The sequence below is a fragment of the Anser anser genome (assembly GCF_964211835.1).
Source record: "Anser anser genome assembly, chromosome: 1".
Lineage (NCBI taxonomy): Eukaryota > Metazoa > Chordata > Aves > Anseriformes > Anatidae > Anser > Anser anser.
The window spans coordinates 6,512,820-6,525,967 of record NC_139720.1 but is presented as its reverse complement, the minus strand read 5'-3'; the positions used below and the strand labels follow the sequence as shown (position 1 = coordinate 6,525,967).

Sequence of the window (13,148 nt, the reverse complement as noted above, 5' to 3'; positions counted from 1 at the left end):
TCTGTTTACACCAGTATTTTCATCAGTAGTACAGCTGTATTTGTGTGAATAGATATTTTGTTATTGCTAGACTAGCCCATTGCACAGCGTTCAAAAACTTGTAAAAAGTTTGAGTTTATTACAGAGAGCAAGTCCTACCGTAGAATATTTGCTACACAAAGCAAATGCAGGCTTCATAAAAATACTGTGTATCTTTGCAGTGGACTTATAAGGTCTGATATTTTTCCTGGTGGCCATAGACAGCTGCGTTTTTTTTATTTCTTAGATTAAATACCAACATGGAAATGTTGGTAAGGATTTAATCCTGCTAACAAAGTGATGCACAGAGCTTGTTGGATTTCTTTGCTTCAGTGAGATGGGATTATTCATCTCATTCATATCTTTTTCAACAGGAGACTGGAAAGGGGTTTAAATTAAAAGCAAAGTTTTTCTTTTTTTGTGTCTCTTGAATTAAACATACACTCAATTTCCTTAATTTTTACCAGGTTAAATTATTACGTGTGTCAATACTGAAGTCAGTATGATAGTAATAGTTTTGATTGTTACTATTGTAAAATGAAAAAATATCTCTCTTAATGATTAATGTGGCCTCTTTCTATATGCTGAGGTTTGGGTGAATAATTTCAATAACATTATTTAGCTTGAAGATAAATGTCAGTTGATACTACAGCTATGACCCAAATCCAGGAAATGCAAACTTGAGGAAGTGCTGTATCTTCTGTTTGGAAAAATCCTTTTAAAACGTTTCTGTTGTTGTAATTACAATTTTACATATGTATGATTTCTATTTAAGAGCTCTCGCATGGATTTTGTCCACAAAATAAATATGTAGCTAAAAACGTATAAAGATTAGGACTAGAGTATTAGGGAGACTGAGAAATTCCGTGGACTGTGTACATTTGCTGAGATGAGAGCTTGTACTGACTTTTTTTTTCTCCTCCTCCATTTTAAAAAATATTCCATCACATAATTGAAATGAGCTCCTTAGATAGAATTTTTGCTGGGGGAGAAGCACCACTTGCTTTGTTGGCGCTTTCTTTATTTACTCAATGACCGTACCTTACAAAGTGGCCTTTCGTCTTTTGAAGGACGACATGGGCACGAGGAAGAGGAGAAAGAAATATGACAAATGTTTTGAAGGTTCATAATAAGAATCTGTGGTTCTGTGGTTGCTCTTCATCATAACGTCTGTGTTACTTGCTTACCACAGTCCTAATCATGTAGTTGCAACACTTCATTTTGGATCTGAGGAGTTCTGCGCTGTAATGTATGCTACCCTTTTTAACAAGTTAAAAATGTAACAGGTTAAATACCCAAGAGCTTTTGAATTAAACTCTTGCTGAACTGTGTAGCTTAGTTCAATAAAGATGTTGCAAGTACTTAAACACACGTGTATGTCTAGATCTGACAGTAGGGTTTTTATGGGAAATACATGATCATAGACTAAGCAGTGTCCTTATTTTGCTGGTAGAGGTGATAGGTGTAAAACACATCTGTCAGGAGGAAAAAATAGAATATACCTGCTTTCATATTTTTTGGAACGGTCCATTGAGAGATACTTGAACACAAAGGTCTGATGCTGTTCTCCATTAGTGTCTGGTGTCTGTTTGCCAGGGTGATGCTAAAAGTGATCTGTGCAGGCAGTGCCCTTCCCTCCATTGTGGCTCTGGGAAAGTTGCTGTCTGTCCTGATACTGTCTAGATCCACTTGCAGAAAGTGTTGTAGCAAGAGCTACGGGGTAAAAAGAACACGAATTGAGTAACAGGGAGAACAGTAAGGGTATTGTGCAGTTGCAGGATTTTGCAATGTGTTTCTTCCCTTAAAACTTCAAGCTGTGCAATAAGGGCTGCCTAACTTAGCTTACACTTCTTCCTCCTCCTTAACTTTCATTAATTTTTCTTATTTTTTGGGGGGTTTGATATAGGTATATATACTTATATTTGCCTGGAATAGGTGGAAGTAATTTCTTGGACCCTTTAATAAAGCTCTGAATGTAATGAACAGTTTGCTTGTATATTTAAGTCAAAAGAAAAAGACATAAAAGATGTGAACAAATGCCTCTTCGTTAATCAGAATGCACTTACAGCTTACTGTTACAATTATTTATTACTTCTCCAGCCTCTATCTAGACCAAGCTTCTTTCTGCACCCAAGATGACTTCTTGTAAAAGAGGATCATACGTCTACATCAGTTTGTTTAAAAACTGTAGCCATGCTTTCATGCTTTCAAAATGGGGGCAGAATTGCCAAAAAAGGGAAAAAAAAAAATGTAAGTGAATGCAAATTCCATTGAATTAAGCAGTTAAGGACTGCAGAATCATACCAAATGAGGTAGAATTGTTGATCTGCTAGGCAGGAACATTGATCTGCTTGAGGGTAGGAAGGCTTTGCAGAGGGATCTGGATAGGCTGGATCGACGGGCTGGGTCCAACCACAGGACATTCAACAAAGCCAAGTGCTGGGTGCTGCACTTGGGGCACAGCACCCCCAGGCAGCGGTGCAGGCTGGGGGAAGAGAGGCTGGAAAGCTGCCCGGCAGGAAAGGACCTGGGGGCGCTGGTCAACAGGACCAGGGAAGTGATCTTCCCCTTGTGCACCTCAAGGGTTCACACTTGTGTTCAGGTTTGGGCCCCTTGCTACAACAAGGGTGTGGAGAGAAGAGCAACAAAGCTGGTGAAGGGACAAGAAAATGAGATGTGAGGAGCGAGTGAAGGAATTGGGGCTGTTTGGACTGGAGAAGAGAAGGCTGAGGGGAGACCTCACCACTCTCTACAGCTGCCTGAAAAGAGGTTGCAGCGAGGAGGTGTTGGTCTCTTTTCTCAGGTGACAAGTGATAAGACACAAGGAAGTGGCCTCAAGTTGTGCCAGGGGAGTTTTAAATTGGATACCAGGAAGAATTTCTTCATGGAGAGAGTAGTCGAGTACTGGAACAGCCTGCGTAGGAAAGCGGTGAAGTCGAAATCCCTTGGGGGTGTGGGATCCCACGTGTGGATGTGGCAGTAAGGGAGGTGGTTTAGCGGTGGGACTCAGTAGGTCAGGTTGACAGTTGGACTGGTGACGTAGAAGGTCTTTTCCAGCCTAGGTGATTCTGTCTTTCAGAAGACCGTGAGCATATTTTATATATTTTTATGCAAAATGCATAGCCAAAAGCTGTCATCTTTGAAAAATGAACGCCTTGAATAACAAGCAGGGTTTCTGTCACTCTTGCAAACAGTTTCCCAGGAAGGGCTACCGGAATGCCAGAAATGATTTCTTGAGAACATTCGGTTTTCTTTGCTTCCCTTTCCATGGTTCCCTTTATTACTGCCCAAGAATACTCTTTAGAAAATAACGAAGATTCAGAGATTTGTTGGGGGTGGGGGTTAGTTATTGATGTGGAACTCCAGAATTCTCCTCTTCCAACTGGACCGGACTATTGCATACCTAACAAATGAAAACTGTAGGCTTCAGTTTATGGATTGGAAAATTAATTCAAAATATCAGTGAGAAAGGATGGATAGCCTGCTTTACAGCTGCTTTTGGAGTAATTTGTATCATGATGTATTGCCTGTCTTAGAGCTCGATGCTTATTTATTTTGAGATATTCATTTGAAGACCAATTGTGACGGGGAAAGTCAGAGAGGAGTATTGTAAAACCAGAATGTTTCTATTGATATTTGAGGTGTTGCTGGGACTTAGCTCCTGGGTAGGTTGTACCTGATTTTATCACTTTTCTCAAGAAACTATGTACTGGGAAATTGCCATGCAAATATTTTTAGAACACGTTTTTCCTTTTTTTTCTAGTATTTAAAGAATCTTTTTCCAACTACCTTACTTATATTTCCTTAATCCTTTTAAGCTACTCTAATGTTGAGAAACTTCTTCCCTGCTTAAAAATTTTTTTGTTGCTCCCTGTAAGAAATCTGCTTCATTTTCCAAGCTGTTTTGTCAAGATAGGAGGGAAGATGAAGCAGTTCTGCCCTGTGTGGCTTCTGAAACTGCAGCTTCGAAAGCAAACATTCAAATTGGTCATTAAGAACAGCTGCCTTCGCTGTTGCTGGTACTTGGCTTTTTATAGCCTTTGTTATGAATAGGCCTACTGACTCTGAAGTGTTTAAGCTTTTTTTTTTGTTTGTTTACAGATGTAGAAAGAGGGGTTCGAAAGGCAAACGGACCTTGACTCTTGTAAATCCCCATCTACTGTCTATAACATCAGGCTTTGTTTTTTTGCAGAACTAAAGAGATATCGGATGAAATCTTAAATGTATACAATAATCTGATTTCTAGATGACGATGGCAAGACTTAAAGCTTGGTTCTGTATTTGGTGAAACAGGCAGCGACAGGACTGGATCTCAGGCTGATACCTTGCCGTGGCTGCTTCCCCCGAATTTCTCTCTGCCCATTGTGTTATGAACTGTCTGTTTCTTTGGGTTTGTCAGCCCTTAGGTATCTTAACCGTGTTTAGAGGCTAGCAGATACGGAAAAAGACACGGATAATTCTGGTGTACTCCATGGGGAACATAAGGTAGGATTATGAAGACAGGACTTCATAGGCTTCTGTGGAGATGTGGCATTTAAACTGAATTCTAGCTAGGTCAGACTGATGTGAAATGGAAAAAGAATGGTCAAGATAACTTTGCATCTCAAATAAAAATGCGTACAGGCCTACTGTTCATATGAATGAATTCCCTCAAGCCATTTTAGTGGTGGGTGTTGGTGTTGCTTTTTTTCAGTAGCTTGTACATCTTCCTTTTTGCAAATGAGGGCACAACAAATGGGTGTGTTTTGGGGTAGTGTAGCTGCAGTGCTGTGTGGGATTACCCTGAGGGTTCATGATGTGTGTGTGTTTTTCTTTTTTGTTTATTCATGACATTCTGTCTAGGCTTTATAACAGCTCCAGATTATAAAAAGAGTGAAGGGGGGAAAAAGTTAAGTTTTGTTTAAACTTAAATTCTGATCCCCGCCCCCCCCCCCCCAAGTGTTGTTTGACAAATATCCACTGAGCCATAATTTTGCAGCATCCTTTGTGCTGTAAATGCGTTAGCTCCTGGCAGTATGCTTTATGAAAAAACTCCTTTCAAGGACCAGCTAACTATAGTTACGTTAATAGAAGCATTTCTTATTTTGAGTGATGGCAGCCAACTAATCAGGATGCAGATCATTCTTTTCTTTATAGTTAGGAGAGGGGAAGGGGTACACGTGGTGATCCATAGAATCCAGTCCTGGTTAACTGCTCCTTCTCATACCAGTGTATTTTGTCAGCGTTATAACGTGTGTGATTCCTTTATTTCCTAAAGTTCTGAAGTTAAGGAAGAAAGGCAGAATGCAAGAACACTAACAAGCCCATATTCCTCAGCTAACTAGCTGATGAAAATGCAGGTGATTAGCGGAAATTCACATGATGTGCACTGAGTATGTAACTTTACTTTTCTTCCTCAAACAGAGTCTGCTTAAATTCTAACACTAAGATTATGACACTTGGTTTTGTTTTGGTTTATCTTGTGTATCTGTCTCTTCTTGCAAACAGGATGTTTAGTAAACTTGATTACAGTTTCCTAAGTTCATTTTAAAGCTTTTTTTTTTCTTGTTATAAATTACATTTTTTCAAATAGGACAAGAAGGAAACTACCGTGTTTCCTACTCCTTTCAGATTATTTCATGCTGAGGGAGGCAGGTGTATATGGAAATGATTTCTAGTCCTGAAGTGCTTGTGAACCTCCCTTCAGGAGAGAGAACGTGGGATAAAAGCCTTTCTCATGACTGTTCTGCAGACTTTTGTAGGTACTAGTTTTGTATTTCTGTAATAGTCCAACAAACCTGAAAATCATCTGAGAAACCTTCTCCGATTAATCACCTGGGAGACGAAATGGTTTTGACGAAAATGGAGCAACTTCTGTTTTCCCGATAGGGAACAGCTCTAATCCTTCTCTGGGTGTTAAATGCAGCACTTCAGTAGCTCTGATTTCTCTTTTTACTATTGATGTAGCTCACTTCCTGAATTGTGAAACTAATGGTGACATGAAAGCAAGCAGAAAACATACCTTCTATTCCCTTCTCTCTTGCTACATTCCCTCTTCTCTGCTGTTGCTCTTTGTCAGCCCACCGTTCTCTTGCTTATCCAACGCTTCAGAACCTTTCTGTAGATTAATCTAGTTCAGTTATAAATCACCTTCAGGATCTGTAAGGTATGCTCATGTGTTAGTTGGTTAAACATTTATTCAGATATTATCCGAGGATTTTATTGTAAAGTGTTCCCCTTCGTTTTTTCTTTTTTGTCTTTAATATAGGTCTATCAAAGACCCCCCCAAAAATCATAGTGCTGAAAGATAGTTATATGCTTACGCAAACCATAAGTTTGGTCAGCTTCTCAGAGTACATTTACAATGTAACTTAGCTGTAAGCAGTGATATTCCATTTAGTTTATATCTTTAACTTGAAGACAAGTAGGTCGATAACCCAACTAAATTAAGAACGAACACATCATGGAAATATAACAGTGGGAAAGTTCTTACAGCAGAAATGTAGAGGTCCGTATTATTAACAAGCAAACTTTATCAGGCAACCCTGTATATTACATCTTTTAAATATATGTTTTGAATTTATACTTGTTTTCTGGAAACATCTATTTATATTCTTTTTTCCTTCCCTCTCTACGTATAAAGTAATTCGTCTGAAACCTGGAATTCAAGTTTATGTATAGGAGTTAGAAATTATTCTTTACATGAAGAGCTAGGCATTTCATTTCAGATAGCTTGAAGAGCCCTCTCTTGGGAAGAGATAAATTCTAGTTGCACAGTAATAGTCTCCAAGCTTCCTATTGAGTGGACATATTTGCAGGGTGGGAAAAGAAATTGGATGGCTTGTCAGAGATAATGATTTTAGTTGTCTTTGTTTTGCCAAGCCAAATATGATAGTTCTCGGGAATGTTATTACTTCTGGCAGGGGTGGATTAACGGGCAGAATGTAGATGAGCCTACCAGAAGAGGAACAGTTTGTTGTGCCTGCGCTGTACGTGTTTCAACAGACCAACGTGCGTGTGGGTAAATATGCCAGCAAATCTTAAATCTGACATGCGTGTGATCAGCAGCTGGAAATGGAAAGAGATGACCTCTCCTCCCAACTCGTAACACTTAAGCAATGGGAACAGAAGGTCTAAAGGCCAGAGAATGCATCTTGTGCCTTGGTTGTGGGCTGTGTTTGTTCTGATGTTATGGTTTTCAGAAAATGCAGTTGGCCTTCTAAATTGCTCTCTTTGTGCAGATGAGGCCTTACGATGCGGCGTAGGAATTCAGTTTCCAAAAGCATTCACAGAGGCTCTTCAGGGCTGACAGTTATTTAATGCACCCGTATAAAACACGATTTCTCATGATTCTTTTCTTTCTTAGCCCTGTAAAATCCTTGGCAGAAAGGATTTCTGAAGTGCCTTTGTACGTTTTCCAAACGGCATTAAAAATGTTGTGGGGCACATACTGCAATTTGTCTGGTTAAAATTACCTGCCAAAAGTAATGATAGTACCTGAGCTGCAACTGTTCTCTGGGCCTCTGGTGGTGAGAGAGAAAACTCCTGAAATGCTCCCTGGATTTCCAGCGTGTTTCCTGGTGTGCAAGGATTCCAGTCACGTAGGAGGGTGTCAGAGGTGTGTGTTCAGGGGGAGGAAGGGGAGCCAAGTGACTCTTTTTAGCAGGTGCTTGCTTATGCCTGCTGGAGTTTAGCAGGCTAGATTCAATTTGAGTTCTGTTAGTAAGTCTGACGCTGTCTCTACCCTGCACCAGTAGCTCTCTTAACACATTATGTGAAATTTCATGAATCGATTCAGACTTTAAAAGAGGATGCAGACCCACTTCTTCAATGGGCATGCCTGGGGGAGGACGTTGCTGCAACTGGCATTCATTTCAAGAAGTGTTTTCTTTACTTCCTGGTGTGAACGTTTCCTTTGAACTTTATTGAGAGAAATCAGTATGCATTCTCTTCAGTAAGTAATTTTTAAAATGTTCTGCAGAAATACATTTAGGACTGCTTGCAGTTTTTTTTATTTCCTTGTGCTGAAGTCACTTTAAATCCATCACCCCAGCCTGGAGAGTCGTCAGGCAGAAATCTTGCTCTGAAGGTAGCTGAGTTCTTCCTGCATCAGTTTTGCCTGAGCATTCAGAAGACAGCCATGTAATACTACGTAGTAATGAAACCTGTTGGAATTTCGGAGGGGCATCTAGTCTCTTTTGATCCTGCTAAGGAGCAATGATTCAAGTGCTACAGATTGTAAAGGATCTGGTGTCGCCAGCAAGACGGAGAACAGATGCTGCTAAGAAAGGTAAGAGCAGCACTGGGTTGTATTCAGTGTTCCGAGTAATTTACTATAAATCTGAAATATGTTGGAGCTTGGTTATAGTCAAATGTTTACTTAATTTTCTGTGGCATGTACAGCTCCCGTAATCTAGCTTTGAACTATTTTAAGCCTAATTATTATCGCTTTGCAACTGCAGCTTTCCCAAAGAGAATCCCGATGACGTTTATTATGCTGAAGATGGAGTTTGTCAGCGTTTGTAACTGCTACTGTTGTTCTGAAGATCTTTTCCTTATTTTTCTGGGCTAAAGAAATGTTTTTCTTCTCTGGGTAGCTTAGGCTGTGAAAATAGCTACTATATTCTATATAATCCCATCAGAATAGTTTTTAGAAGCTTAAGTATTCTAAATGAGAATAAGAGCAAAAATAGGCTTCTTCAGTGCTTATGGAAATGAGAGAGACTGAACATACACAGCTGCACTGCTGTTTAGGTTTCAAAATTAGATTATTTCTAGACTTCAGCTAACTTCAAAATCTGAAATGGCTCTTGCAAGTGTGCAAAACATTACTTGAAATAATTATTGTTTGAAATTAATTGATGTTAAATGCTTTTTTCTTTGTTCTCTTCAGTGTGTTGGATGTTTGTTTCTATTTTTTTTCCTCCTTGAAACGAGTTCCATCCTTTGTGCTATCTGGCATACTTATCTAATTAGGGACTAATTAAACACTTTTTTTCCCCTCCTACTGTTCATTGTTACTTTTACATCTTAATTATTTGCAATTGCTGAATATATGGTTTGTAGAGGAACAAAATAATTCATAAAGCTGTCTTAAAAATTGCACTCCTTTATTACTAGAATTAATTTTCTGGGAGCACTTTATTTCCTGCTGAATAGGTCATGAATAATATACAGCCTATAGCGTCTGCGTGTGCCTGTTACTGTGTCATTGTTCTCTTCTGCCATTACATGTAATCTGTGGCTAAAGGCAAGTATCTTTAATTCAGAGCACTTATCTAATCATATCAGGCTGCTGTAATTCTAAGGAATTAGTTAACAAAACACCACCGTAAGAAAACAATTTGAGTGGAGGTAGAATTGGGACCCACTTCTATCATCTCTATTCTGGGGGGGGGGGGGGGGGGGGGGGAAGGCGTGCATTTCATCAAACCAAACTTCTTAATTAATTCCTTAGATTTTGTAATGACTGGCTGAACATCCCACCCAGCAGTTGTATAATATCATCACAGTGAATTACTTGGTGTCAGTTCTCTGTTCATCTTCAGGTTTGGGTTTGTTTCCTTACACTCCACTTGTTAGAGAGAAGAACGAAGGGGACGGTACTTCGTGTCTGTTCGGAGTGTAGCTAGCTAGTCAGGCTTGGATTTCAGAGAAGAAGTATATGTACTTAAAAAGGTAACACCAAAAATATAAAAATTTGTTTATTGGAACTGATTCAACTGAATTGGAAGTGCAAGCCTTGAAAAACATCAGGAGATGCTCAGAATCTGAGTTGCAAAGCTTTGATTCCTCCCCCATGCCCCCCACCAGCCACCCCCATTTGTTTCAGACCCTTTTTGGCCGTTGTTTGGGCAGTGTTCTCGGGGTGCTAGCAGCTGAGCTAATTACATGTTAGCTCTTGGAGAACTTGGTAGCATTTTTTTATGAGTAATGTTAAGATCTTAACATTAAAAAAAAAAAACAACTAAAACATTCTGAAGGAAACGATGCAAAATGCTGGCAGACTTCTGTAATAAATACAGCAATCTGAGTAGGCATTAGTTTCTTCGTCTTTTTTCCTCGCAGCATGCAACATTAGGCATCTGGTGTATGTGAGGGACTGTATTCTACAGAAATGACTCATTCTCAGCATTGTTTTCAGTAAATGGAAAAATGTATTTGTAAAGGAAGAGTTGCTAGGAAGCCCAGTGTGAATGTGAGGTGAATTCACTGAGACAGGAGGGATGATGTGTGAAGGGTTTACAAATGTGCTTTCAAATTAGTGTTGGTAAACCTTCGATGTTTTTAATTGCATTCTTCAGGTGTGCCCTCTTCTGTTTTTAATTGCATTCTACAGGTGTGCCCTCTACTTCCTCTTAAAAAAGAGTGTTTATCATTAAAATACGTTTTTGGGTAGAGTCTCAAGTTCATCGGTCTCATGTTGTGTGAATAAAATTTACTGTAAAATCTGTCCTTTGTCATGAAAATCAGGAACCTGGGAAACTGACACTGCAAATATCTGGGCTGATACTTGCAGGGAGCACTGGGCGTGTGGAGCGGAGGAAGAGTGTCTCCCTCAGTAGGTCCTTAGCTGACGTTGGGGAGAATTTTCAAAGTAGCATAATGTATTAATTGCATATTTCTTGTGTTGCATCTAGTTTAAAACCCTGTCTTTGAAATTGAATGTCCTAACTTTATAATTATTTTCCTAAATAGGTTGCAAGGTTATGGGGAGGAAGGATTCCCCCAGCCTTCAACTTCCCCAAAGCTCATTTTCAGCTGAGACCTAGAAACACTGTTATTAGCCAAGAACATGTCTTCTTTGCATTTGTGGTTTAACAACAGAAGCTTATTATAAGTCCTGCGGTAGCTGCTGTGGAGAGGAGAATTCAATCCCTGCCGAAGAGAGTCTCGCAGAATGTTGTTTAAAAGGAACCCATTCTTAACGTTTCACGGGCTGAGATGCGAATTTAATCGGGTAGTTGAGCAGCCTGCCAAAGCTGCTGAGTCTAATTGTTTGTTATAGGCCAGAGTTTGTTTTCATTGTGGCTGTGACTCATGCCTCTAGTTAAATTAGATTTCACTTTCTATATCATAAGAGGGTGATTAAATGGCTTACAAATACAAGGCTAACTTCTGCAAATAGAGTACTCGTCTCCCAGTTGCAAGTCCTTTAGTTATGATTCTGTCTTTACTCTTTGCCTGTTGAAAAGGCTCACATCCCCATATTTTTCCCTGTGAGGTTCTTGCTTAGTGATAGATGTAATGAGCTAACCAGTAAGTTTTGGTTTATAATGTCTAACATCTGTTTTCATATTTGTTTTGTAATGCACTGATTAGAACTTGAATCCCAAGAGTTGTATTTATTTTTTAAAGTTAAAAACCAAAACCATTTAATTGTGTTAAGCAGTCTTCCAATTTCCCTGAAAGCTGTGTGTGTATGCTTTTTTTTGGGTGGTGGTGGTTGCTTTGTGTGTGTGTGTGTGTGTGTGTTTTGTTTGCTTGTTTTTCATTGGAAAATCCAGACCCTTATTGTATTTAGATAACATCAAATTAGTTAAAAAAAAAAAAAAGTCTCTAGTCCATTTGTTGGAGCAAGAGTAACATTTTAGCTTTTTACCACTTTCTGTAACTTTGAAGGTGAATATAAAGCTGTAAATAAATAAAGAGGTTGTCACTATTTTACTTCATAAGACTTAAATATATATATATATATATATATATATATATATATAACCTTGAAACCTTGGCTTTGGATAAAGTCCAAAATCATGTCAGGATGAAATTCTCTTGATAAGTGTTCTCGTTCAAGGCCATATATTTCACAAGATCTGAAACCTGTCTGTATTAAAACAAATAGTTCTAATGTTATTTCTCCTGGAGAAATCAATGTAGGGTATAAATCTATGGTCTATTTTCCTTTTTTTTTTCTATCACTGAAATCCTGGTAGAAATCAAAATTGTTTAAAATAAAAAATATTCTTGGTTTACCTCTTTCCCCCCCCTTCTTTTTACAGATGGCTACAGCAGAGCATAACTGGCAGCATCACCTTGATGTTAGAATAGAAAAGAGACGTTGCATTGAAATACGTTCAGCAGCTAAGACAACAAAATCAAAATCACCAAATTACAAAGGCGTGCAAATTTCAGTGTAAAAGATAACTAACGGAAAACTTAAGTTTGAGGTTGTTTTTATAGATCGCAAGAGGGAGCATATGCTTGGCCACTGCATTTTGTGGGCTATAAGCCAACAATAACGCTCCTTCAGGAATCCCCTATGTTTCTTTGGGGTACATACCGTATCTCAGCCATTTAGGTTGCAGGCAAAGCTAATAAATATCTTCAGTTTCAAAAATAATTTTTCATTCTGGAAATATCCCAGTAGTAGCTCACACTTGTGAAGATACTGCCTGAATTTGCTTGCAGATGGTTCACTGGGAGAACCTTATCTTCCAGACTTTGCAAGAAATCTGTGGTCCTTCTTCTGGTGTATTTCTTTTGAAATGTAATAGGTTGATTATTTTATTTTCTCCGTCTTGCATCTAAAGGTCCTGCAGCAAATTGCTAGCGTTTGCTTTCAAGTCACCTTCCACAGGAATGCACGTGAGCTGATTGAATGCAGCGTGCAGCCTAAAGCCTAAACAGCTCTAGAGGAATTTTGGGGGCAAATATTTGACCATCGTTGCCCAGCATTTCATTTCTGCTCAGCTTGGTGTGGTTTTTTTCTTCTCATGCTTTTTTTGGTGTTTATCATAGCTCAGTGTGGACCTTCTGTAACTATTCCTCCAATCGAGTTGATAATCGTGGAATCATAGAATAAGCTGAGTTGGAAGGGACCCACAAGGATCATGGAGTCCAACTCCTGACTCCACACAGGACCACCCAAAAATCAGGCCATGTGTCCGAGAGCAGTGTCCAAACACTCCTTGATCTCCAGCAGGCTCAGGGCCATGCCCGCTGCCCTGGGGAGCCTGTCCCAGTGCCCGACCACCCCTGGGTGCAGAACCTTTCCCTAACCCCCAGCCTGACCCTCCCCTGTCCCAGCTCCATGCCGTTCCCTCGGGTCCTGTCGCTGTCCCCAGAGAGCAGAGCTCAGCGCCTGCCCCTCCGCTCCCCTCGTGAGGGAGCTGCAGGCCGCCATGAGGCCTCCCCTCGGCCTGCTCTGCTCT

The 13,148-nt window shown here is 39.6% G+C and overlaps 1 protein-coding gene across 10 annotated transcripts in view; it reads left to right on the top strand.

Annotated features, from left to right (window-relative positions):
* USP6NL (USP6 N-terminal like) overlaps positions 1–13,148 on the top strand; it is a 118,785-nt gene that overhangs the window by 17,368 nt on the left and 88,269 nt on the right. For 2 of the 10 annotated variants that reach the window (XM_083819761.1, XM_083819762.1), the window contains exon 3: positions 8,051–8,287. The exons of 7 other annotated variants lie outside the window; for them this stretch is intronic. In XM_083819761.1, the coding sequence (XP_083675887.1) occupies positions 8,215–8,287 (73 nt within the window). In that variant the 5' untranslated portion in view covers positions 8,051–8,214. Of the gene's footprint in view, positions 1–8,042; positions 8,288–13,148 lie in introns of those variants that run through there. One more of the 10 variants, XM_083819759.1, reaches the window with a different exon arrangement.